The sequence below is a fragment of the Brassica napus genome, unplaced genomic scaffold, assembly GCF_020379485.1.
Source record: "Brassica napus cultivar Da-Ae unplaced genomic scaffold, Da-Ae ScsIHWf_3070;HRSCAF=3881, whole genome shotgun sequence".
In the NCBI taxonomy this organism is placed as follows: domain Eukaryota; kingdom Viridiplantae; phylum Streptophyta; class Magnoliopsida; order Brassicales; family Brassicaceae; genus Brassica; species Brassica napus.
The window spans coordinates 234,879-257,719 of record NW_026016306.1 but is presented as its reverse complement, the minus strand read 5'-3'; the positions used below and the strand labels follow the sequence as shown (position 1 = coordinate 257,719).

The 22,841-nt window shown below is 32.8% G+C and overlaps 3 protein-coding genes and 1 long non-coding RNA gene across 4 annotated transcripts; all 4 read right to left on the bottom strand.

The window, feature by feature from the left end:
• Window positions 1–52: 52 nt before the first annotated feature.
• Window positions 53–2,682, bottom strand: LOC106398014 (BES1/BZR1 homolog protein 4-like). Its single transcript, XM_013838621.3, has 2 exons — window positions 1,846–2,682; window positions 53–930 (listed from the first exon to the last, which is right to left on the bottom strand). The coding sequence occupies exons 1-2, from the start codon at window positions 2,059–2,061 to the stop codon at window positions 265–267; spliced, it is 882 nt and encodes a 293-aa protein (XP_013694075.1). The 5' UTR covers window positions 2,062–2,682; the 3' UTR covers window positions 53–264.
• A 459-nt stretch (window positions 2,683–3,141) lies between these two features.
• LOC106422879 (N-acylphosphatidylethanolamine synthase-like) lies at window positions 3,142–4,729 on the bottom strand. Its single transcript, XM_013863668.3, has 5 exons — window positions 4,473–4,729; window positions 4,231–4,361; window positions 4,074–4,159; window positions 3,695–3,832; window positions 3,142–3,623 (listed from the first exon to the last, which is right to left on the bottom strand). The coding sequence occupies exons 1-5, from the start codon at window positions 4,727–4,729 to the stop codon at window positions 3,330–3,332; spliced, it is 906 nt and encodes a 301-aa protein (XP_013719122.1). The 3' UTR covers window positions 3,142–3,329.
• Window positions 4,092–7,785, bottom strand: LOC106397984 (gamma-glutamyl hydrolase 1-like). Its single transcript, XM_013838601.3, has 12 exons — window positions 7,262–7,785; window positions 7,087–7,173; window positions 6,774–6,863; window positions 6,546–6,640; window positions 6,407–6,467; window positions 6,209–6,298; window positions 6,058–6,120; window positions 5,893–5,981; window positions 5,704–5,796; window positions 4,473–5,624; window positions 4,231–4,361; window positions 4,092–4,159 (listed from the first exon to the last, which is right to left on the bottom strand). Exons 1-10 carry the CDS (start codon window positions 7,574–7,576, stop codon window positions 5,573–5,575), a joined length of 1,035 nt encoding a protein of 344 aa, XP_013694055.1. The 5' UTR covers window positions 7,577–7,785; the 3' UTR covers window positions 4,092–4,159; window positions 4,231–4,361; window positions 4,473–5,572.
• A 10,959-nt stretch (window positions 7,786–18,744) lies between these two features.
• On the bottom strand, window positions 18,745–21,632 carry LOC106440333. The gene is made up of 3 exons (XR_001287655.3): window positions 19,607–21,632; window positions 19,113–19,456; window positions 18,745–19,005 (listed from the first exon to the last, which is right to left on the bottom strand). It is a non-coding gene; the product is annotated as an uncharacterized LOC106440333 (long non-coding RNA).
• Window positions 21,633–22,841: the final 1,209 nt, after the last annotated feature.

The window sequence follows — 22,841 nt, the reverse complement described above, 5'->3', positions numbered from 1 at the left end:
TAATCCTGATAATATTTAGAAATGTGATTCTAACGACTATCAAAATGTCAGATTAGTGAAGTTGAGAAATGGGATTCATGAGTAATCCCATCCCACAACAAAAGAATTTCTTATCATCAAATAAACGAATATATAAAGTTGTGTTTCACTTTGAGCCTTAAATGGAAAAATAAATTAAAATAAAAGTGAAGCAAACATATTGAGAATGGTTTGGTTGAACCGGTTTTTTCAAGAGTGTAAGGAAAATGTACAGGTGAGCTGCAACTACCTGGTGCTTGAGTTTCCAAGAGTGAGCTCAAGATCATCAGAACCACTCACCTCATGTATCCTCTCTCCTTCCCATGCCTTCACCAACCCATTTGCGTTACTCCCAAACGCAAACTCTGGAGGAGCCACAACGGCTTCAGACATTGGAACATCAGCTGTCTGAGGAATAGCCGGTGAACATGTCCCGCTTTGACCTGGTGTCCACAATATTCTTGACCCGCCTCCACCTCCTCCTTCTTTGAATCCAAAAGGGTTTTGTGAGACAAGGCTAAACGTTGGTGAAGCTGGTACACTTTGCGCAAGTTGAATCCCTGAGAACCATTCAGAGTCAGGGATAATTTGCTGCCTAGTGGGACTAGGAGGTGTTGAGGAGACAAAGAAAGAGTTGTTGATTTGTTGGTTCATTCCACGAGATGTTGGGGAGCTTAAAGGTGGGGTTACGGGAGCGCTTATGGAGCCTCCAGGGATGTAGAGGTAATTAGGGAGCCTTGATGATGAAGAAGCTGAGGAGGAGGAAGTTGTCGAGAGGTGTTTGAGCCATGGGATGAGTGATTGGCCATCTCCAGGTGTGAGATTAGCGAAAGAAGAAGAAGCTGGACTCATGAAGTTGGAGGAGCATGGACTGCCACCTATCTCCATACGCTCTACTGGTCTACTACTTCCCTGAAAACATATCAAAACATAACTGATCAGATGGAGACTATAGAGAAACACGAATATATACTTACTCAGTTCCACAAAAATAATATTTATGAATTGTTTACACATATTAAGAAAACAAATGAATTTTCTATCATTTTCATTATTTTCTGCTAATTTCAATTTTAGTTAAAAAAAATCTTACCAACAGTAATTTAGTAAACTCAATTAATAATTTTATAAACAGTTACAATTTACTACAATTTTTTTTCCAAAACTTTTTATCTTTGTAGAACGGACCGAATATTAAGTGGTGAATGTGTGTTAATAATTAACATCCCTAGTTAATGGTAAGGTCTAGAGATGGTAAGGTCTAGAGATGAGCAAAACTAAACTGAAACAGCAAGTTAGTTATTGTCCCAATCAGCTAGGTCTACGTAAAGGTTTCACATAATAAAAACTCTTTTATTATGTTTCTTTAAACCGATGGAGTCAAAGGATACTGACCCCGACAGAATATCATTGGACTCGGTTCTCGAGATATGAACATAGACTTGAGAGACAATAAAGCAAAAGTGCACACATGCTTTTTCCAAACAAATCTACAGATCAAAACAGTACACTTTGAACTCTGTGCAATGACATTTTAATCAACTTTTCTGGAGATCTATGCTACTTTGCTTTTCTCTTTTGGTAGGTATCATCTGAGAATAGACTAGACCGAATCGCAAGTGAATCAAGACACTGAGAGAGAGAGAGAAAGAATCTTCTTTTAGATGAACGCATAACAAAAAGTTACACATAAAAGAATCAAAACGTTTGACTAAACGCTCATCTAACGCTAACCTACGCGCAAGGAACACGTTAGAAAGCTAGAACTTCCCCGCATGTTAGATCATGTTCCGACACTTTTTAAAGACAAAAAAGTAAAGACCGAACCTTGCGATAAGTAGTACCATCTGGTTCAACGATCCAACCAGCCTCGTTACAGAGTGCTTTAAGCACTTCGTTGTTGTCACAATGCTTAGGAAGCTCGTAGTTTCCGTACATTCTCAACCCGGTGAAGATCTTCGCCGCGATCGCTCTCCTCCGTCTCTCTCTCCTCTTGTTGTTCTCTCTCTCCCTCCACGTCGGCATCCTCGTCCCTGACGTCATCACTCTGTTTTTAAAGATAGATCAGATAGACAATTCTCAAGCTTAGCTTGAACCTTCTCTGAAACAGTACCCTCAGATCTGGAAAGATCGATACTTGCGTGCTCAGACAATCTCCGATCACTCTAAAAGTTTCAAGAAGCTTAAGCTTGTTTGAGGATAAAGGTAGCTTAAGCTGAAGGCGGAGGATCAAGATGCTCAGTGGACTCTACGGTTGTTAAATTTTCCGGTGATCGGAGGAATTGGAGAAGAAGAAGATGAAGGAGCTTAAGCTAATCAAGAACTCTCTCGTGCCAGAGGAGAAGCTGTTTAATACTTTCATTACAAATAGGCTAGACTACCCAATTTACCCTACATTTGACCCTATATTTACGAAACTGCCACTACGTGATGTCACGCGTGTCCTCCGGACCAAGCACGTGGGAACACGTATCTTTGCCCATGATTCACTCCTAATTTACGAATTTGCCACACGTGCAATACTAACATGATCCGGTTTACGAAAATGCCACGAGACCGTTTTTGCTGACCTTTGGAAGTTTCCTTTTTCACGTGATGGTGCGTCCCCGGCGTGACCATGTAGGGTCCATAAAACTGCTTATTACATTCGCGTGGGAACCACTCGCTGCAACGGTGGTTCGATAGTCAGACGTGGCCGCCGGGCTTGTGTGTCATCCACGTTTGTCTCTTAACAGAACCTTCTCTGTGTGTGTGTTCAAAATCAAACCGGTTGTTCGAAGGTGTTTCTGTCCAACATCAATGATTCAGGCAGAGAGACAGAACTTGCCTGATCATCGGCGTTACAGACAGGACACAAATAACTGTCTTTGTTACATTTTATAGAGAAAAATAAATCTATCTAAATATCTTTTTTTATCATATAAGGTATTAGAAGTCCAATCTATTAGTGTAAATACTAAAACATCTAGTTATTAGTGTAAATAAAATCATCATGATATGTGTCATTAAAAATATTATTACCAGTATTTCGAATGTGAAAAAGATTAGCTTTCCTCTTTGCAATTGACATGTCTATTATTTTTCTGATATAATTGGTTTCAAACCAATTCTAATAAAATAAAATGTTAAGCATAACTAATCATTCGAGCTATTTTCCTTTATTTAAATTTAAACTGTTACAATTTCTTTCTTATTACAATTTGTAGAATATTTCCTCAGCTCAAGATAATATTAAATAAACGAAATAATTGATTACCGTACCGGATCTAAACCGGAAACTTCAAAATTGTGAACCGGATTCTGTTCTGAAGTCACAACCGCTTCGCTAACAGTCTCAGTGTTTCCAATGAGGACTGAATCTTCTCAGAAAGAGCTGTGTAGAGACATCTCTGAGCATTTTCGTCAAGCTCTTCACCAGCTAAAGATAGCACAGGCCATCTAGCTTCTTGAAGAGGAGGAACCATTACATGACGGGAAGCCAAGACAGCGGTCTCAACCATCATGGGAACATCAAATTCGATTGGTTCACCAACTACAACTCGAAGGTCTTTGTTCCACAGCGGGAACGGTGGTCTTCTACCGTACAAGTACTTCTCCGGCATCACCTAAGTTAGTTAGAACATTGTAAGTAAGTAGCGAGTTTAGGAAAATGGATGCTAGAGTTAAGACATGTTACCTCGTCAAAACCACGGTGGATTATTGGCAAGACGATTGGGGTAACTGGGCAACGGGCGATGAGGCTTGCGGTTCCCCATTTAAGACGTCTTGTAGGCACATTTTCTTGAAACACCTTGCCCTCTGGGAAGGTATGCAACTACTAGTCAATGATTTAAACCAAAAAGGTTAGAGTTCAGAAAATATCTCACTATTTGTTCAAATGTGCAAAGTGTTCTAACAATTGGCGCCTAGTTGACAAATCGGATATAAACGAAACAATTTTTCAAAAAATCGGCCTACACATTAAAAAATTGGTCTAGTTGTCAGCCTAAACAATAATCCTCTATACAGCGTCTAACCACCGCCTAGCAATTTCTTGAACATTAAGAGTAACTTACCCAAGATCCATCTTTTAATCGTTGGAGCGCTTCACTCATGTGTTCTTGATAGATTCCACCACCTCTAGTTATAGGTATACACTTGCCTGCTCATAAGAACTCGTTAACATTTCTCACCTGAAAAGAAGCTACAAAACAAAAGAGAGAGCTTACTTACCAGTGCGGAAGATGTAGGAGAAGACAGGGTTCTTGAAACATATGTCCTCAGCAGCAAGAACCCATCGAGCCAACTCTGGATCTAAAGAAAGAAGACCCTTGAACCCTCCCCACATTACTGGATCATCTAAACTAATTACAAGAGAAAAAAAAAGAAATAGCTCAACATTGAGATGACAAGAAGGAAAGAATTGAGATTATTAAAAAAAAAAAAAAAGAAGGTTTTAAACTTTTTGAACTAACGTGGACATGTGATTACTAACAGTGATGAGAGGAACACCAGGTGGTCGTGAACGGACAAGAGTCATAAGAGTATCTGCATTGTGAACTTTGGTTTTGTTGCAAAGATTAGCTACTGCTCTCGCGAAAGCACCAACGGCTGTTATCACAGTTTTTCTTGGGATTCCTCCCAAATGATCAGATCTTGCTGCCCATTCCATTATCCTCCCCATTGTATAAGCCTCAAGCTTCAAAGTTCTCACCTTTACACAACATATCATAACAAAAGCTTAAGAAATCGAAAATGTAAGAACTTTGTAAAGCTAGTTGAACATACATAACAAAAGCTTCCGTAACTAAGTATCATTTCCTAAGCATCAATCTCTAAAACAGTAAAGACCGAGTAATCTAGGGAACTCTAAACGACAGAACTGAACTATTAGAAACGAGTCTACTTTAAGATCGAGAGAAAACTTCGAAAAAGATGAATACTTGCGATTAGAAAGGAGCGAGACCACACGATTGGTCTAAGAGGAAAAATTAAAGAAGCTTTGCTTGGGGAGAAGAAACTCAAGAGGCAGTGTTGGTCTGACTCGGTACATTAGATGAGAATACCGGTTTAGAAATAAACCGGAAATTTTTTGTCGGCAAATACCAAGAGATATACGTATTAAACAGTTGACAGATACTAGCAGAGTTCAAGAAGCATCACTGGTTCAATACCGAGAGAGAAACACAACTATACGAGTTGGAATCCAAGGAAGGGTAGCGCGGTTAAGCATTCTCAAATCTTCACTCTTTAAGACCAAGTAGAGGATGTGAAGCTTTTGGAAGTGTTTTAACTAATTAGGACTTCTTGTATCTTATTGGTAACTATTTTCTGCAATCTGTGATCGATTTATTTATTAACAATCCTTTTGGTGGTTCGTATGCCAAATCTTTATTGCTAAAAAGACAAACATAACACCAATTCCAACCTTTGAAAGGATCCAATTCCAAAGAGATAATAAACAGAAGTATAAGAGAAATCACCCAGACGAGCCAAAACAATAGGCTCCTTTTAACTGAGATAAGAGATACATGCACTGTTTCACTTGAACAAACACACAAGACTGAAGACGCTCTTATAAACGGGATCTTGGTTGTGTAAAAAGGTATACTTCGTCATAACCCTTCCTGCAATATAGATAATCCAAATAATCTTTAAAAACATACAACAAGAGAGTTGTGTAAAGATAGTCCAAGTGGCTTTTACCCTGCGTATCCACAGTACGTAGGCTTGTAGTTGTATATGAGGTTCTTCAGCACTTTTTCAGAAGATGGTCTGTTCAGTGACTTCCTAGCTTCACTGCACCAACATTCAAACAGAAAATCCATGATGAAAAAAGTACAAAACCGTTGCTGGAAACATGATGAAACCTTCTAGGTTGATTAGAGATCTTACCTGACTAAATAACTAGCAGCGTACTGTGTCACCTGGATAGCGTCAGCTGAGTGTGGAATTTGAGATGAACCCCATTCAAACGCATTTTTCTACACAGCATTTTCTGTGAGTATAACACAATAGAGACATAAGAAGTCTATAACTAGTGGAATATATATATTCTACCTCAGGATGCCACTGGAAACCAGTTATTGGGTACTTCTTTGCTTTAACAGTTGAAACATAAGTCTGCATGGAAATATAGTTTAAGGATAAAAGGTCAAATCCAAGATTTATGTAGAAGAATCCTTTATTCATGGTTTATATTTATTACTACCTTGCTGTTTTCATCAATGCAGGTTGTCACAATGTCAAAGAAACTAGACAGAGCATGATTGGCTTTAAATTTTTCTGGTGTGATACCCCACTGATGAAACAAATAACAATTCGTATTAGCCAATAGATTAAATGATAATGAAGCTTCAGAGAGCTCATAATATATTATGCTTCAAAAACTAGAGGTGACAATACTAACCCTGTGTTTCTGCATAACCAAACAGTCTGTACTGAGTTTTCTCAATAACGCTGGAGGAAATCTGCAAAATATGACACAATATGATTATGAGTAGAACAATTTTGCAAAACTAAAAAAAACTTATGAAAAAGGTATGCACCTTTGGAATAAGGTTCCTTCAATATTAACATTTTCAACGAATTGGAGACTTGACGCATTATCTTCTGCATCAAATCTTTGAAGAATGCCTCTATCCTGTTATTACAAAGACAAAGAGAGTAGATGTTTTAGTATGGAGACTGCAGGTTCCCAAAGGGCTGCACTATACTGTATTCATTCAGATCTATATTCAAAGCAAACGAGAGTTTCTAAAGAAGAAAAGAGTCACCTGACTAACGATGATAGACATAAGCTCGAAACCGAGACAAATGCCATATATTGGAAAATGCTCTCCAGCGTCATTTCTCTCTAAAGCTTTCTGTGTGAAACATCAGGTAAATATTAAATTATGTAAAGAGATCAAATTTCGACTCCATGTGTTATTTCATCTATTTTCTTAAAGATTTTTTAAACGTTTTCTCTCTTTATATTATGGTTTCCATTCTCTTTATGTTTAGTGATTGTCAATCAGGATTTTCGCAATCCTACAAATATACTCAAGTAACATGTTGAAACCAAACATATAAAGGATGACAACTTACTTTGAAGATTTTTGTAACCATGTCGAAATACTCATATTTTTTAGCCCAACCACCAGTGAATATCACACCATTGACTAGCTCTAGCTTCTGTACTTCACCAAAAAGACACAACTAAACTGAGTTAAGCCAATGTTTTAAACACAAAGGAGCAAGGTTTCAGAGAACAGAATATGACCTTGAAGAGAACTTCTTCAGGCTCGTTGTAGATGAGAGGGATGACACGTGCTCCACCTGCCTCCGCGAACTTCACGTAAGAAGCTGCGATGTAAGTCGAGGTCGTATCATTGGTCAACCGACCCGACGCTCCATCTCCAGGGTGGCTCAGTATCCCTATGACCGGTCTGTAGTTCAGTTTTGGATCCGGGGAGGAGCAAACAGGACTCGAAGAACCGTCAGCGCCGGTTTGACTAGGGAGGTATATGGAAGCAGAAGCCTTGGCTACACCGATGTCAAGGAGTAGGAATGGTAGACAGAAGCAGAGCTTCCACATCTTGGAGCCAAATGGTGAAGGATTCGCAGCGTTGACCAGGAGAGATGTGAGTGAGAATGATGATCTAGCTTTTATTTATTTATAGAACCAAATCGTGTAGTATCATACTATCTCATCCATCATCATCTGAATCGAGTCATTGAATTCCCACGCACACACTTTTCGAAAACCAATCTGGCTTTCTTTCTAAACTATTCATTAATGCCAGAAACGTGTTTTGTACTATTTTATATTTTATGATCTGTGTGGAGGTCAATTCTCTTTATCCACGTAGATCAGATTTGATGGGAACGAGCGGTTTCTCGGAGCTACTTAACTCCGGCTATGTCGACAAAAAAGGGTAAATTCGTATAAAAGCAAACTCTATAACTCTAAACATAGGGGCTTATTGTATTAGGGATTTCATCAAATTTCAGAATTTATTTAAATTCTCCCTTATTGGATATGGTGTTCATAAAACCTCTTACAAATTCTAGGTTATTGAATTGAGTATTTGTAAAAAGCCAACCAAATCATCCCTTATTGAAAAATATGGATTTCATTATCAAAAGTTTTTTGGGATTGTTAGAAAAATAAATTTGTACGTCAAACCCAGTAAAGAAGAATACCATCTAAATAGATGGAATTTCAACAAAAAAAAAACAAAAACAACTATTTCATCCTTTCTAACCAGATGAGTTTATCGCTCTTAATAGTTGTTCTCTGACTTCTATGGAACCGACAGGTTCTAGTGCTTCCTGCTGTTGTGAGATACTTGATTGCATGTTTTAGTTTCGGTGGAAAGTTTTGTTTATGGAATTGTAATGGATTCTAATATCCATGAGAGGCTGAATGATCGGTGTACCAGCCGGAACATTTCCGACAGAAACTAGGGCTTCACGCTCAGGGTCGCTCATTCCGTTGCCTGATTCGCTGACAAGAGAGCGTCGCAGAGATGTTGCAATTGGAAGAGAAGTAAAGTAATTCGAACTATACTCATTGTCGATCTGCTGAGGGCAGTGTTCTTGGTGGAGTCTTGTCAGGTTTCTCCAAAACCGGGTACTTTACTCCACTCACTCACGTTCCTGCATCATAATATCCATGAATCTCTGGCCAAACATTATTCCTATGTCAGGATTCTCCAAAGCCAGAACTTTCGTTGTTTTTTCTATAAGCAATGCAGTTCAAACTTATCACGGAGGCTAACGGATTCAATATGAAGAATTCATTTAATCAGTTTATTCCTCTGTGAATTTTTCTATGCACTTTTCAAAGCTGAAAATATCCTGCAATGATGTATCATTTTCACGGCCATTGTCACAAATTCTTTAATCCGAGACTTGCAAATGCATATATTCAACACATGAAATAGATGCTTGAAACTCACCTTTAAGTCTATACTACAAAGTGGTGAATAAAGACTCCCACTAACATGCACTCTTCTAGTTTGAGACTTGGTCCTGTCAACAATACAAAAAAAAGATTTGAGTTGTGAGCTAAGGCACAAAACGTCTTGAAGATATATTGAGGATATTTTACCTCTTGAGTTGCTCTTGCTTTATTACTTGTCTAACAGACTCTGAATCTCTTACTGCTCCAATATCATCACGCTTCACGGAATGTGAGGATGCATCATTAATGTATCATGGATGACTTTCTCAGCTGAAGAGAGTGAGCTGGGTTTAAATTCCTTTTCCCGAGCAAACAAATGTGGATTCCTCATTAGAACACTCCCATGTCCAATCTCAACAGAGAACACTGACATTTCATTCTGAAAAAAGAAGATCTTCCTCTGATGAAAATGAGACACGGCTATTGCTGCTCTTGTAGAATTTTGTAAAGATCCGTCGTGAGCTTTTCAATAGAAGATGACTTGAATGTCCAATATATGTGCTCCCCTTTTAAGGATTTTTTTTAATTAAAAAAAAACTATCAAAACCCCCATATAAACCCTCACCCAAATCTTCAAATTCCCACAAAAATCTTCAAATCCCCATTTTTTGATAAAACCTGAAATTTTATGAAATCCCTAATACGAGTTTTTGGCTCTCCATAAACAAATCTCAAGAGTGAAACTCCAAATATAGAGTTTCACTTTTCAAAACTTCAAATTTAAAGTTTCATCTTTTTATTTGTATTTTGGTCCTTACAATTATACATCATATTTATAATTCTTAAATATATTTTTGTTTATTGTTTTAATCCTTAAAACTTTTCTATCTCATAAATATTTCAAATTTGTTTTATAAATTTAAGTTTTATACATGAAATTAAATAAAAAAATTAAAACAAGATTTATAATATTTTAAAACTAGAATTAAACAACAAGAATATTACAAAAAACCATAATAAAAACTTATTAAAAAGACACATGAAGACATAATTATTACTCAAATTTAAATATTATAACAACACTAATAGTCTGGTAAATTTGCCCCGGAACCTCCCAAATCTCAAAATTATTGTCCAAACAAATTTTATGTAACCGAAGATAATTGTTGTTGTTGCTCTTGACGCCTTTTTTGTACGATTCTTTCTTGTTCAGATCGAATGTATTCACGAATATTGACATCGTCGATAGAAACTAAGTTTTTTTAGCAATATTTTATTTTCTTCTTTTACTTCTTTAAAAGCTAACTTTTTTGCTTCATTTTGCAGTCGTAATTCAATCATCTCATGACTTTTTTTCCTGTTTGTTGTACTTTCGTTTAAAAGATCAAGGATTTTTTCGTTTAATAATATCAAACTATCAGCGGCCATATTATTACCTTAAGTAGTCTTCATGTAGCAGGATCATCTCGTTACTGGAAGAAGGAAGTATTGCATGATATAATAACGGCATGCATTATAATTCATAACATGATAATTGAGGATGAACATGATATCAATGTGCCGATAAAGGATACAAGATCAATGGCAGGAGCAACAGTTGAAATGACGGAAAATGAGGATATCCGATTTCAACAATTTTTAGCTCGTAATCTACAAATAAAAAATAAAGAGAATCATTTCTTACTTCGAAATGCACTAGTTGATCATATATGAGAGCATTACGGAAATAATTTTATGGAATAATGTAGTATTTGCTTGCAGTTTAATATTTAATTATGTATTTTTATTTATAATTTTATATTTTAGTGTAAGATTTTAATAATTAATATTTCTGTAATATTTATATATATGTACTAGTTATTTATAGAAGTTTTAAGAATTTACATTAACTATGACAAATATAAGGACCATAGCATAGAATATAAATAATTTTGCAGTCGTAATTCAATCATCTCATGAATTTTTTCCCTGTTTGTTGTACTTTCGTTTAAAAGATCAAAATTTTTTTCGTTTGATGATATCAAACTATCAGCGGCCATATTATTACCTTCAGTAGTCTTCATGTAGCAGGATCATCTCGTTACTGGAAGAAGGAAGTATTGCATGATATAATGACGGCATGCATTATTATGCATAACATGATAATTGAGGATGAACGTGATATCAATGTGCCGATAAAAGATACAAGATCAATGGCAGAAGCAACAGTTGAAATGACGGAAAATGAGGATATCCGATTTCAATAATTTTTGGCTTGTAATCTACATATAAAAAATATTTCTTACTTCGACATGCACTAGTTGATCATATATGGGAGCATTACGGAAATAATTTTATGGAATAATGTAGTATTTGCTTGCAGTTTAATATTTAATTATGTACTTTTATTTATAATTTTATATTTTATGTAAGATTTTTATAATTAATATTTCTGTAATATTTATATATATGTACTAGTTATTTGTATAAGTTTTAAGAATTTACATTAACTATGACAAATATAAGGACCATAGCATAAAATATAAATAATTTTGAAGTTAGGTTTGAAGTTTTACTTTTGGAAAAAAACACATTGAAACTTCAAATATAGAGTTTTGGAAACTTCAAATATAGAGTTTTGGAAACTTCAAAATAGAGTTCCTTTTGGGAGATGCTCTAACTAAATCTATAAAATTTAACATAAATATGGATGTTTAAGTTTCAATTGTTTTGATCAAATTATTTTTAACAATATACTCAATCTTGATACGCATCCGTGCAGATTTTTTTATACTAAAATATTATAATTTATATAACATTATCATGTATCAATATTATTTCACATAATTTTTGTATTTTTTAAAAGAAATTATTTTGTAAACATTATTAAGTAACAATACTATTTTTCATAACTTAATGTTTCATTTCTAAAATTTGGAATTTATACGGAAATTAAATTGAAATGAACTTATATAATAGAGATGAATTTTTTTGAGCTACTATTTAAAACAACAAAACTTATTTTAAAAAAAAACTACAATATTTTGTACTTGTAAAATAATTTTGTAGTAAAAATCCTATTTGAGAAATTGCTTGAAATACACCAACTTGGATATCATTGAAAAAACAACTCAGTTAAATATATCATAATATTTGAGTTTAGGGTATAATAATTATTTTTAGAATTTATTATTTAGGTGTTGAACTTGATTTTATAAAATTCTGTAAATAATATTTATATATTTATAAATGTTTTGGGAGGGTTAAATTTGTCTTTTAATAATAGATTTAAAATATTTATGAAAAATGATAATAATAGTCATGTACATTTGATAAGTTTTCTGAATAATGGTCCAATTTAAAATATCACATATGAAATGAAGTTGTGACTTCTATTATAGATAGTTATCTATACTATTAAAGCAGGATCCTATTGTCATAATTACCTTAGGGGCATGTTTCCTTCACTAACATTGCATGTTTCATTAAGGACAATTAAGTAATATTAATAACAAATCTATATTGGGTCATTATTTTTGGATCCAGCCCAAATCAAATCTCTTTTGGGCCATTTGAGCCTATTAAAAAATCAGATTCAATTCTCACTTTTTTTTCCTTTGGGCCATTGAGTCCAAGTTCAAATAATTTTTTTTCAACTATTCTTAATTATTATTTTTTTCTTTTCTTAATATAATTTAAGCATTCATAAAAATAATTGAATTTTTTTATTGAAAAGTATAAATCTTTATTAAAAGTATATAATTTTTTAATTAAAATATTAACCCCATAATAAAATTAATTTATCAGAGTTATACCAACTTAATTCATTAAAAAAATAAAGTTTAATTTTTTTAACATAAATAGTCATTTAAAATGAAATACGATAAATAAAGATAAAATTTTTAAGTCTTTTATAAAATAAAACACAAATATATGAAAATGTGACATTTACTAAATATTTGTCAATTGAAAAAAAAAACAAAAATAAACCCGCGCTTTGAAAGCGCGGGTCAAAATCTAGTTATAATAATTAAAGTAGACATAACCAAATAATGATAGTATGCTGGTAAGAGGTAGGTTTGGAGCAAGGGGTAAAATCTATCGGCTGAATTTGGATCCGGTCAAAAACTAAGTTTGCTATTGTTTCGCAAGATGAAAATAGAGCTATGTTTTAGACTTTATTAAAAATTTAGAACTCTGACTAGTTATTAGGACTATTTCCTTTGAGAGATTAGTCGAGAGCTTTGGTCACACCTTCATGTTAAAAAATATTAAATTGGGTAATTATTTGATTTACTTTGTATGAATTTTAAAATAAATTAGAGATTGGTCCGCACTCCCGTACCGACGTTTATTTTTACTTTTTATAATCTGGTCTTTTGTTTTTAATAATTAGTGCTATATATTTTACATGTGTCATCATATATTTGATTATATAATCATTGGATAAACCATGTCGCATTGTTCCATAAGATTTTGAAATTGGAAAAATTGTTTTTTTAGGCCAAAAAATGGAAACTATGTTCCAATTGACTAATTTTATATACTTTATGTCTCATTAGGCTAATTATTTTCAAAATGACAATAGTACCCTTAATTTGAATTATAAATTCGAAATTACAATTAACAAAACAATTGTCAAATATTAAAATATAATAAATAATTAAAGTAATTAAAATAAAAAAACATTAAAATCCTAAAAAAAAAAAACTAAACCTATACTTTATGTCCCACAAAAAAAAATTCTGAAAAATTGAATTTATTCATATATAGAAACTGAATATTTCCAAATATTTTATTTTCATATATATAGTAATGTGTAGACTTTGATCTCTATAAGTTTTAGATTTACAGTAAATCTGTAGAACTCGTTTTCTACAAGTTTTTATATCTATAGTAATGTGTATATTTCAATTTTTACGAGTTTTAGATTTATAATAATCTGTAGATTTCGATTTCTACATATTTTAGAGCGATAGGTTAAGTGCAGAATGTGTATTATAAATATTTTTAGAGTACTATTATCTGCGTAGATCACGTATCTAAACTAGGTGTGGGCGGTCGGATACCTTTTCAGGTTCAGGTCTGGTATTTTGGATTTTTGGGTATTTTCGTATAGAGGTGTAGAACCCGTTTGGGTATTTTTGAACTTCAGGTCGGGTTCGGGTATTTTCAGTTCGGATTCGGTTATTTCGGATCGGGTTCAGATATTTAGATTTGAAAAAATATATTAAACTTTTTATTTTCATTTTTCTTGTATTTAAAAATATAAATTTCACTTAACTAATTTTTATTTTTAATAGATTGAATGATTAATAGATTTGGACATAACATTTTGAAACTAAAAAGACATTAGTTTGGTTATTGTTTTTAAATTTTGGATATAACTTTTTGTTAATTCTTGAAATAAAAAGTTTGACATGCATTTTAAGTGAGTAAATCATTTTCTCTGTCATTGTATGTACATCATATGAACTTAAAATATATGTAGTATCAATATAAATATTTTATATAAAATGAGAGATGTAAACTAGAAATATAAGGTTAATTATACATATGTTTGGTTATCTTCGGATATCACCCGTTCGGGTTCAGGTGCGGTTTCGGATATCGGGTAAAATGTCCACCCCTATTCTAAACATAATAGATTCAATGAAAAATGGATATCATTTTCTATTTCGTAGAATGTCAATTCTACTTTATGTAGAACAAAATCTGAAATTATGATTTAAACATTTTTAAAACTGGAAAAATATCACTAAGTTCATATAGGTATTTCATCAGTAGTTACTATTATTTCCAATCTTTTTTGTTTGTAAAACTATTTATTTAATTTATTTTCTAAAATACTAAAGAGCCTTAGAGACAAAAATGGTACAAAATAGTAATTAGTCTAATCGGACATAATTATCATTTTTTGGCATAGAAAACAATTTTCCCTTTGAATTTTATAATTCTAGCAAGAAGGATAAGGGATACCACAAGTTACTAAAACCATGTGAACATTTGCAGATGTAACATACTGAGAAAACAATGGATTTTGTATGTAACCACACAAACACGACTCTTCTTCTTTCAGTTTTCCGCAGCATTCAGCGGACGGTTGACTTCCGGATTGTAATGCTGGTATGCATGTTATATGTTCTGTCGAGTTGCATGCCACTTTCTCTTCCAAGACTTCTTTGGTCGGAGCTGAAGCCGATACAAGGACTATCACAAACGCGATGCATACTACTCCTGTGAACTTCATGTTTTGGAAGCATAGCGACCTTTTCAACCAAATTCTAGTTATTATTATTTGTTTTAAGAATGTGTGAGATGTTGTTTTTGAAGTCTTGATAGTTAAGCTACTTATATAGATGGAGGCTGGAGTAATATTTGTAAGAGGCTGACGTTTTAGGTAGTGTATTTTGAAGTTTTGACTGTAAGCTTTTTGTATCAATGCGAAACATGTTACTTTGGTACTCTATGCGAGACATGTTCCTTACAAGAAAACTACATAATAGGAAAATATTATCAAATTTTGCAAAGAGTCATATATAATATCTAACTAGTAACAAATGAAAATATATGTTCATAATAAACCATCAGTGCTAATTTTTTTTCTTCTAAAATGTTAATATCATTAGAAATGAAAAAAAGGAGTTTGCAAGAGTTGCAATCCTACAGTCAATACTTCCAAGCAAAAAGAATAAAAACAAGGAAGCATTAAAGTGAAAACAAGTTAAATAGGTAAACGCTATACATACTTAGGCTAGCCAAATTGACAAGAGAGAAGTAAACTTCCTCCTGCCTCGTCTTCTTAGAATTATGTTCCTCACTTCTCGATCTATTATCCTGAATACCGTAGCAGCTGGATACAGAGTATGGTTGTGGACGATATAAAAGTTAAAGAAAATATCTGCATGGACATGTGGGTCAAAATCTAGTATAACACTAAAATATAAATCATATATATTTAAAACATTTATCAAAATTATACATTTATAAAATAACAAATACAGCTGTACGGATGTACGGATCAAACTCTAATATAGTTGTTATAGTAAGTCAAATTAGGCGTAACCAAATAATGATAGTATGATGATGGTAAGAGGTAGGTTTGGTGTAAGGGGTAAATCTATCGGTTGAATTTGAATCCGGTCAAAAAGTAAGGGTCTATTGTTTCGCAAGATGAAAATAGAGCTATGTTTTTGACTTTATTAAAAATTTAGAACTCTGGCTAGTTATTATTAGTACTACTAGATTTTTTTTCCGCGCTACGCGCGGATAATGGCTAAAACAAAGTTTCCGATCATTTTTTTACATATATTTTTATTGTTTAACAAAACTTATAGTTGAAAAAAAAAGAATGTTAGAGTAAATAGAAAAAATAGTGATTGATAGAATCATTGTAGTTAACCAAGTGGTTGTTTGATAAGTACTATTAGTAATGAACAAAAGTTTTACAAAATAATGTTTTTATAATTTTTTTAACAAAAAAAATCATTTTATTTTGGTATAAATAATTGTATTATTTTCAGTTGTTGTTTTATATTTTCCATTCTCAAAATGTTGGAAGAAAATAATCACTATCATAATCTGAAAAACATTTAGGGTATATCTAACTAACAAAACTAACTATACATATGAATTGAATTTTATGTAAATTTAACATATTAATATAAATTTAAGATTGTATATATTTTGTTGTTATCAACAAAGATTTTTTTTAATTATTTATAAAGTGGACGATATTAATTTTATCCCATCAATATTTTGGAAACTGGATCGGATATTGGCTCGGTATTTTAATTGAGTCAATAGTCGGACCGGTTCTGCCGGATTTTAAAATTTAATATAATTTAAGTTTAAGTAACTATATATATTTATAATTATAAAATTATTATTTTTAGAACTTATATTTTTGTTAGAATCTAAAAATGATATGAAAATAAAATGAAAAGTTCTAAATAATATAAAATATATTGAAAACTAATTTATTTAGATAGATATTAAAAGCTAATATAGATTTTTTTTATTAATGTAATCTTGTTAAAACATACAATTATTTTTAAATTGAATTTTTTTAAAGCAACGAATTTAATATCGATCTGCATCATTGGTTTAGTGAGTGTGACCAAGTTTTAAGCGAATTTGCCGGTTTTTAGCACAGTTTAAATCCGGCTAAAAAAAAGTTTCCAATCATTTTTTACATATATTTGTATTGTTTAACAAAACTTATAGTTGAAAACAAAAGAAATAGAATGTTAGACTAAATAGAAAAAAATAATGAATGCTAAAATCATTGTAGTTAACCAAGTGGTTGTTTGATAAATACTATTAATAATGCACAAACGTTTTATAAAATAATGTAATTATATTTTTTTTTTATCAAAACGTTCATTTTATTTTGGTATAAATAATTTACATAATAATTAGTGTAATTTTTTTCAGTTATTGTTTTATATTTTCCATTTTCAAAATGTTGGAAGAAAATAATCACTATCATAATCTGAAAAACATTTAGGGTATATCTAACTAACAAAACTAAGTATACATATAAATTGACTTTATATAAATTTAACATATTAATATAAATTTAAGATTGGTTATATTTTGTTGTTATCAATAAATTTGTTTATTTTAATTATTCATAAAGTGGACGATATTAATTTTATCCTTGCCACCAATATTTTGGAAACCGGATCGGATATTGGTTCAGTATTTTAGTTGGGTCAATGGTCTGACCGGTTCTGTCGGATTTTAAAATTTAATATAATTTAAATTTAAGTAACTATATATATATGTATAATTATAAAATTATTTTTTTGTATAACTTTATATTTTTGTTAGAATCTAAAAATGATATGAAAATAAAATGAAAAGTTCTAAATAATATAAAATATATTGAAAACTAATTTATTTAGATAGATATTAAAAGCTAATATAGATTTTTTAATGCAATCTTGTTAAAACGTACAATTATTTTTAACTTGATTTTTTTTAAAGCAACGAATTTAATATCGATCTGCATCATTAGTTTAGTGAGTGTGACCAAGTTTTAAGCGAATATACCGATTTTTAGCACAGTCTAATTCCGGTTAGAAGAGTGAGTCACATTTCAACCGGTAGGTTTGGTTTTCCAAACAATGCTAGCCGCGGACCATCGCTTTTAACAACCAAACTACGTAATCATTTTAGAAGTAAACATTCATTATGAACTTATGTCAAAAACCATATACATATTTAACCAAGTTGTGTTATTTATTGTTTTTAATCATTTTTCAAAATTTCTAGTGCCATCGATTTTCTTATTTTTTAAGTTTCCAAGGGCTCTCCAATCTGAACCAAATGGTATGCATGGAATAGATCAAAATATAACTTTATAGCAAAGACATAGAAATCAGTGTGTCCACCATAATTACACATTTAAGAAAAGATAATCATTTGAACAAAAAAATACTAATCTTCTTTTGTTCAAACAGAAAAGATAATCTCGTTATATATAAACTTTCACAGGTTGAGCTTGTTGATTCAACTTGCATAATGGTACACTATCTTCTCTGTTGGCTCACAACCAAAGCATCTGAAGACTCCGTTTTGTGCTTTCTTCATTTTACTCTGTTTGTTAAATTATAAAACACGAGTAGATGTGAAGCATTTTTTTTTTGTTGAACTGTCCTGGGTTGATCAACCATCAAAAGAACCCGTCAGTATAACTTCTGAGGCTGACTTAGGCTGTACTGTGGATGCAGTTCAGAGTAGCCATAAAGCTCTCCTAGCATGATATTTTCTCTGTTTCTCTTGTACAATCATTTGTGTCTCTAACAGAAAAAGAAGTTGACCAATATTGTGAGAGACAATAGCATAAGCTTCCTCTTTTTGGACATCATCAATGAGCAAAACATATCCATGAAATTATAAACCAAAAATAAGCCAAATGCATATTACTGATAGAATCGTTACTATTTTAACAGGAAATTATGTAGGGAATAGAGAAATGTTTCGAGGTCCCATCTGGTCGAGCAATTACATTCACAACTTTATCAGGATGAGACCTTAGGGATTGAAGAACAGAATAAAATTCTGACTGAAGATTCGGGAGGATGAAACAACATTCCATGCTTATTTGCCATGTTCCAGAAGATACACTGCACCTGAAAGTAAACCTCTTTATCGTATAATCCAATTTATAAATCAAGAGATAAGAAAAGACTAATGAACCAGTCAAATCAATCTAGAGGAAGAAGAAGAAGAAGATTACTGAGCAGAAAGCCGACTTAAATGCTGATAAAGTTGAACCTCAAAATCAGGTAAAGTAGCTTTTCGTGATTAGATTCTTGGAGTCGCTATAAACTTTCACTTGGGTGTCAAAGGAGAAAGCCAGTGGGCCGACAGCTCCAGTAATGGTTTCATTGGTGGAGATAAGCCACATTGTTGGCATTTTCACCATGAAACAGAGCTTTTCTCTGCTCACTTCCTTCAAAGTTTTTGCAGTCCAAGCATTAGCAGTTCCCAGAACAAAAAATGTTTGCTTGAAAGTACTCACAATACTTCTTAAAACATCCTGATTTCTTACAGTGACAACACAACTTCACCAATATCCTCCTACAAAAGAAAAATCTCTCATTGTACCTTAGAAGCTAAAAGAACTCCCCAGCAATCTAACATAAGTTCACAGAAGTCTTCCAACAATATTGAAAATGTAAATGCTTTTTTTTTAAAATCAGTAGCACTGCTAATCCTCAAACCACGTACTCTTTTATCTTTAACCCCATGTGGACGGACTGCTAGCAATTTTCGACCTGAACGCATTTAGATTCCATTACCGAGTTGCTTCAATATCTCAATCTTTCAGGTTCATTGTCAACGTTGTTTGAACGATTGACACAGTTACAACCATCACAATATGTTCCGAACACAAAGCTTTCACCGTAACTGAAAAGATACATGAGAGTGTAAGTTTACAGAGGTTCAAAGTAAAGTCGAACCAGAAACTATAGGAACGACAGCAGGTAAAGGGAAAATATGAACATGCAATAGCTTGAGTAACCGTAAAGATGAATGGGAAGACTTGCAGTTTCAAGCAACGTCCGTGCGTACAGTTACACTGCTAACTTACAATATTTGAGTTAACATCATCTCATCAGAACCACCAGTGAAGATTGAGTTTTAGGTCTTTTCTTATGCAACATAAGTCTAGAGACGTGGAACAACGGACCCAAAATACATCAGAGTGATGAAGAATTGTGCTTACTTCCAGAAACATACTGAAAGCTGCCACAAAAATCAAGGGTTTTAACATAAGATTGTTAATAAAAGGTTAAACGTAGGGATCCTATCTTTTGCAGACTAAAAGACCTGAAAATCTTAAAGCATACTTAGAGTTTACTAAAAGTATACAATTCTCCAAGGGCAATATCTTCCTGTAAAGAAAAAAGACATGAGCAGGAACAATAAAAGATGATAAACAGTGCAATGCGATCCTGATATATTTTGCAACAGTCTGATCCTTGAGGTGATGAATTAAGGGAAGCATTTTTACCTTTTATCAATTGTCTTTTTTTTTACACGTCTGCTATGTTCCTCTTTTCTCTTTTTGGTGGATTTTATCATGAAGTCTCCTCAGTTTCATATTATCATACTTGAGCCTGCTCAAACTCAAAAATGATAACAATATTAAAAGTGAAAATGTATGATAACAAAAACAAAAACCTTTGGAAGAGGAAAACGCACTGAGGAAGCAATATTTTTAAGGAGAGAACAATAAGTTTCCTCACAACAACCAAATGGTTCAGAGAAGTTGTGTAAGAGACCCCTACGAAAACCTTCATTTTTTTAGGTTTGACTTTCCCCCATTAAACCTTGTTAGCAAGCCTTCCGACTCTCTCTGCTGAATCATAAGTGCACAAAATCACGGCTTTCTGCTAACAAATCAGATTTTTATTTTCATGTTCAGAGACAAAACAAAACAAAACAAAACGCTCTAATCTTAGTGCTTAATTTGAATCAAATAATTTTACCATGAAACCATCAGAGAGTTCAGAGGAGAGAACATCAATTAGATATTTAACATACAATTACCATGGTAACAATGCCCACACGGTAACTTCTTAACGGTTTCACCAATCACCATCCCATGTTTACACACAGCGAAAACAACAACCTTCATCATCTTCATCAGAACAAACCTCGAAAGTCTCCAACGCCTCAATCGTCGATTTAGCAGCCAGCGGTGCTCTTCTCCTCCCACCACCTTCGCCACCGTCTCCTTCCGCTAAATTCTGGAGCAGCGCCTCCTAACCAGCTCCGTTGTCGACGTAATCAGCCGCGTTTCCTGAATTATCCTTGATTGCCATTAGAATCTCGGCCCAATCGAGAATCCGGTTCTCGATCGCGTCGTGATCGGGAACACCTCCCCTCGATCTTCTTCCTCCTCCTCTTCCTCCTCATCGTGTTCATCCTCATCTTCGATTTCGTTTCTGCTATTAATCTCCAACCCTCCTCGTCCTCCGGTTACGTCCGGTTATCGATGGCGTCGTGATCGGGAACACCAGGTAACCAGACTCATCAGATAAACCTCATTTGTGTAAATCGAGTTGTTCTGAATTCACTGGTGAAAGGTTTTATTAAATAAGAGGAAAAGAAAGAGAGGTGAAAGAATCGGCAACGCTCAAAGAAAATGGAGAAGTGGAGAAGACGAAACATATCGACAGTTTTTGTGTTGAGTAAGTGACGTGGTAAATTAGAAGCATTTGATTGGTAGAAATTTTAGTCTGACGTGGATAGCCTCCCTACTCCTCATATAACCCTTTTAATATAGTATAGATTTCCTTTGTATGACTTTTAAAATAAACTAGAGATTGATTCGCATTCTCGTGTGGGTGTTATAACTTTTACTTTTTTTTATATAATTGGTATTTTGTTTTCATGATTAATACTATATATTTTATATGTGTCATCATATAATTAATTGTATAATTTAAATATTTTTAGGTTCCTATACATCAGAATCGAATCCGAAGGAGATCAAAGTGGTATTCCTTAGAGATGGAAAATCTGACCGCCGGGTTTTATTAATTTGCAAATTCTTCCTGAACTAGTTAAAAGAATGAAATTGGCTGATATTATGACGATACTCGGTAGCAAATCGGGTAATATAGTTACTTTTGGTTATTTGATATTTTTAAATTAATATGGTTACTTTTGGTACAAATATCCTAACATGTTTCAAATACATTAGTTTTTGGATATTTTTAGGTTTCTATACATCAAAACCAAATCCATCCGGACTTGGGAAGACCCGACTCTAAACCCATAAAACCCGAATGAAGACTAATTTCAAAACCCAAAAAACCCGATACTCAAAAGAAAACTCGTAGTTGAACATGTTACTCGAATGTCCATACCTAATTGATTATGTAAGCAAATAAAAAGAACTCTTTGTCAACCATTTTGAATTCTTGTCACAAATAAAGCAATTTCATTCAAATATGTCAAATTATTATTGTTAATATGTAAAACAAATGCTGTTGAAATATTATAATAAAGATAATTAATGAAGTAGTTAAAAGAGTGAGAAAAGAAATGTAAGAGTACACACAGTTTGATTCCCATTGGCCATCCGAGCTGTCTTAAATGGTAAGAATATGTAGCTGTTGCGGGACTTGTGGGATTAGTTGGTTGACCTCAGTCGCCGGATACAAACGATTATCAATAAAAAAAAAAGATATCTATTTTGAACTTCTGTAATAAACAATGTCGATTTATTTAGAAAATATAATAAATGAAGTGGTTAGAATTAATTAAAAATGGAATAAAAATATATAATAAATCAATTAAAAATAGAAAAGTATTGTTTTGTACTTCAGTTTTAATAGAATACAAGATCTTGACCCGCACATCCGTGCGGGTTTTTTTCCTTTCTAAGCTAAAATATTTTAAATTTATATAACAAATTTATCAAAAACTTGGTGTAATTTAGTGTTATATT